This window comes from Elephantulus edwardii, unplaced genomic scaffold, assembly GCF_000299155.1.
Source record: "Elephantulus edwardii isolate Elephantulus edwardi_28Jun2011 unplaced genomic scaffold, EleEdw1.0 scaffold00274, whole genome shotgun sequence".
Lineage (NCBI taxonomy): Eukaryota > Metazoa > Chordata > Mammalia > Macroscelidea > Macroscelididae > Elephantulus > Elephantulus edwardii.
This window is the reverse complement of record NW_006400024.1, coordinates 2,813,000-2,816,728: the sequence shown is the minus strand read 5'-3', so window position 1 is coordinate 2,816,728 and position 3,729 is coordinate 2,813,000. Positions and strand designations below refer to the sequence as shown.

At 46.6% G+C, this 3,729-nt stretch overlaps 1 protein-coding gene across 1 annotated transcript in view; it reads left to right on the top strand.

The window, feature by feature from the left end:
* EXOC3 (exocyst complex component 3) overlaps positions 1-3,729 on the top strand; it is a 31,978-nt gene that overhangs the window by 11,709 nt on the left and 16,540 nt on the right. The window contains exons 6-8 of the mRNA XM_006900157.1: positions 1,162-1,262; positions 1,801-1,911; positions 2,006-2,156. Coding sequence (XP_006900219.1) covers positions 1,162-1,262; positions 1,801-1,911; positions 2,006-2,156 — 363 coding nt within the window. The remainder of the gene's footprint in view (positions 1-1,161; positions 1,263-1,800; positions 1,912-2,005; positions 2,157-3,729) is intronic.

The window sequence follows — 3,729 nt, the reverse complement described above, 5'->3', positions numbered from 1 at the left end:
GAACTGAGATTTGTACGCAATGTTCATAGCAGCATTATTCACCATTGCAAGAACATAGAAATAGCCCAAATGTCCAACTATTGAATGGATTGAGAAGTTATGGTACGTTTACACGATGGAATATTACACTACATGCAGGAGCAATGATTTTGTAAATCATTACCTAACTTGGGAGGGACTGGAGAGCATTTGGCTACATGAACTAACCCAGTCCCATAAGGACAAATAATGTATACGACCATTATTGTAGAAATATGTAACTAGTAAAATGCGTATGAGGATCCAAGGGGGGCAGAGGGTTGAGGATGGACAGGGGAGTAATCATAGGGTCACAGAATTTGATGGGGAGAAAAAGGGGTGGGTAAAGGAAATGGGAAAGAATCGGTGTGAAAAACAATGCATATAAGCTTTAAAAGTAAACCAGTAAAAAAATGAACATTTTCTTTTTAATAAAAGTGAGCCTCATCCTTCCCTTTTGAAGACAGAGTTGTGACAGTCCACGCCATGAGCTGTACTTTGCTCACTTTTCCTCCTGGCCTCCAGCCCCAGCTGCCGCCTCATTCAGGAGAAGCCTGGGGCTTTTCCCACTTCACAAGTGCGTGGAGCACCGGTGAGCGAGCTGCTTTCAGGGACAGGCTGCAAAGGGAGAAGCCCGAGGTGGAGGCCAGGTTCTGGCCCCAGCAGGTGAACTTGCTGCCTGACTGTGGGCCTCCTAGCGCCGAGCACACCAGCTGCATAGCTGTGACACCGTTCAGTCATCCATGAATCACTGGGCTTTTACAGGGAGAAAAAGTCGTTTTGTTTGCTCTTAGCTAACTTTGTTCTTTTTTTAGTGATACTTTTGCTTTTACCTAGTAGTTAACAGATAAACCAGAGTTAAAGCAAGCTCTAGTGGCCTAGTGGTAGAGAAGTTACACTGCCAGCCCGAAGGTAGATGGTTCAAATCTACCAGCTGTACTGCAGGGAAAGATGGGCAGTCTCGTGTGATTTACAGCCTCTGAAAACCTGCTGGAGGGTCCACTGTGGGTCGATTCTGACTGGACGTTGCATAACAAACACGACCATCACCAGTTAGCGCATGGGGGTCTTTACATTATAGGGCACCTCCGCCCATACACACCCGTGAGTTCATGTCACAATTCGATTTTCTCCAATGTTTAGATGTTTGAGCAGAATCTTCAGGTTGCCGCTCAGATAAGTGAAGATTTGAAAACAAAGGTACTGGTTTTGTGTCTTCAGCAAATGAATTCTTTCTTAAATAGGTACGTATTTTGCCAGTATATATTACCAATTTACAAAGTACATATTTTTTACATATAAGAACAAAAAGTTCCTGCTCGCACGCTGCCTATCTAACCCTGGCTGCACCACATGCTCTGATGGTTCTAGCAGTGAGATCAAGCGGGCCTTTTCTCTTGGTCACCCTTGGGGACTGGTCTCCATTGCCTGAGACACTCCTGCTCTGACATGCTGGGAAGCAACAGTGGGATCAGTGCTGCCCTGGAGGCAGTGAGGTTCCTCCCTTGGACAAGTTTCCCTTTTTGTTACCTGCACTTCCTTGGCCTTGAGCTGTCCTTCTGAGAGAACCAAATGTTACAGATTATTGCTTATCAGGAGACAGTTTTTAGTAAACCCAGTAATGCCGTTTTTCAGGAGAGTCTGTTTGTGAGACACGTGTTTCCGTTTTCACCTTTATTCACTCTGGAAGTGGTGTTTCAGCTATTTTGATAAGTGTGGCTGGTGAAGTCGTGTCGTGTTCTGCACACCTTAGTGCTTACCTGTATGCTTGGCTTGTCTCAGATACAAAGAGGAGGCGCAGCTCTACAAGGAGGAGCACCTGAGGAACCGGCAGCACCCGCACTGCTACGTCCAGTACATGATTGCCATCGTCAACAACTGCCAGACCTTCAAGTGCGTGACTGCTGACCACACGGGTAGTTCGTGAAAGGGCAGAGAGGGTGCAGGGAACTGTTGGTCTCACTGAACCGCACCTGTTTTGTTACAGAGAGTCCATAGTCAGCTTAAAAAAGAAGTATTTGAAAAGTGACGTGGAAGAGGCCATGTCTGTGAGCCAGCCCAGCATGGATGCGGTCTTGGATGCCATTGCCAAGGAAGGCTGCAACAGCCTGCTGGAGGAGGTCTTCCTGGACCTGGAGGTGGGTGTGGAGGAGGGCGTCCTGGGGGTGGACGGGAGCTTCCTGGGTGAGGAGGAGGAGTTCATAGATGTGGAGAAGGGTATCCTTGATGTAGAGGTAGGCTTCCTGGGTATGGAGGGAGAGGTCCTGGGTATGGAGGAGGACTTCTAAGCTAGAATTAGACAGCCCTGGTCTGGAGATTGACTTTTAGGTTGACCTTTTACTTTCTGGACTCAAACTCAGCAGATGCAAATCCTTTCAAACCAGTTAGAACCAACCCATAGCTGGCCTTCCAGTGGGTTTTCAAAGGCTGTATGATTGACCTTTCACACTGAATTTGCACCATCAGAGAGGTGTTAACTCTCGGTTCTCAGAGCAGCTCCCGATGGATCACATTGCCACAGCTCCCTTTTCAAGGCTCAAGGCAGTAGTTTTTATCCTGCCTAGGAGTCACCATGAACTATGGCTAACATTGAGAAGAATGGGAATCCTAAAACACTTAATTGTGCTCAAGAGAATTCTATACCTAGATGAAGAAGCTGTTGTTCAAATGGAAAAGCGAACACTGCATCATTTAAAATCAGGAAGGATTGCACCAGGGTTATATTGTCTCTCCATACTTATTCAATCTGTATGCTGAGCAAATAATTTGTCAAGCTAGACTCTATGAAAAAGAATGTGGCATCAAAGAGGAAGACACAATCTTTCTTGCTGAAACGAAGGAGGGCCAGAAGTGGTTGCTGCAGAAGGTCGAGGACTACAGCCTTCAATATGGATTATATCTCAACATCTGAAATAAAAAATCCTCACCACTGGGCCAATAGGTAGCATCATGATAGATGGAGAAAGGATTAAAATTGTTAATTATTTCATCTTACTTGAATCCACAATCAGCACCTTTGGTACTAGTGGTCAAGAGATCAGAAGACATACTGATTTGGACAGGTCCACTGTCAGGGACCTCTCCTCAAGGCTGAAGAGCAGTGATATCAGAAGAAGGGACACTTTATTCAAGCCATGGTCTTTCTGATCACTTGCTATGCATCTGAGAGCTGGACAGTGAAAAGGATGACAGAAGAATGATGCCTTTGAGCTGTGATGTTGGAGAAGAGCACTGAACGTCCATGGACGGCCAAGAGAACAGATAGGTCTCAGAGACAGTACAGCCAGAGTGCTCCTTGGAGGCAAGGGTGGCGAAGCGTCGTCTCTCATACTGTGGACGTGTTGCTAAAGAGAGGATGTGCCTTGGAGAATGACATAATGCTTGGAAGATGAAGGATCACTGAGAGGAAAACCCCCAACGAGATAGATTGACACAGTCGGTGTAGCAGTGGGCTCGAACATAGCAGAGATGAAGATGGCACAGGCTGGGATGGACTTCAGGTTTGTTGTTATAGGGTCACTGTGAGTTCTAGTCGCTACCACCTAACAAGAGGCAGAATCACCTGGGGGAACTTCACACACACACACTCCCACTCCTCGATATGCACGAGTACACATAGGTGCACACTCCCCATATGCATGTGCACACCCCCATACATACACATGCACGTATGCACACACGTATACCTGCTCCCCATAGACACCTGCACAC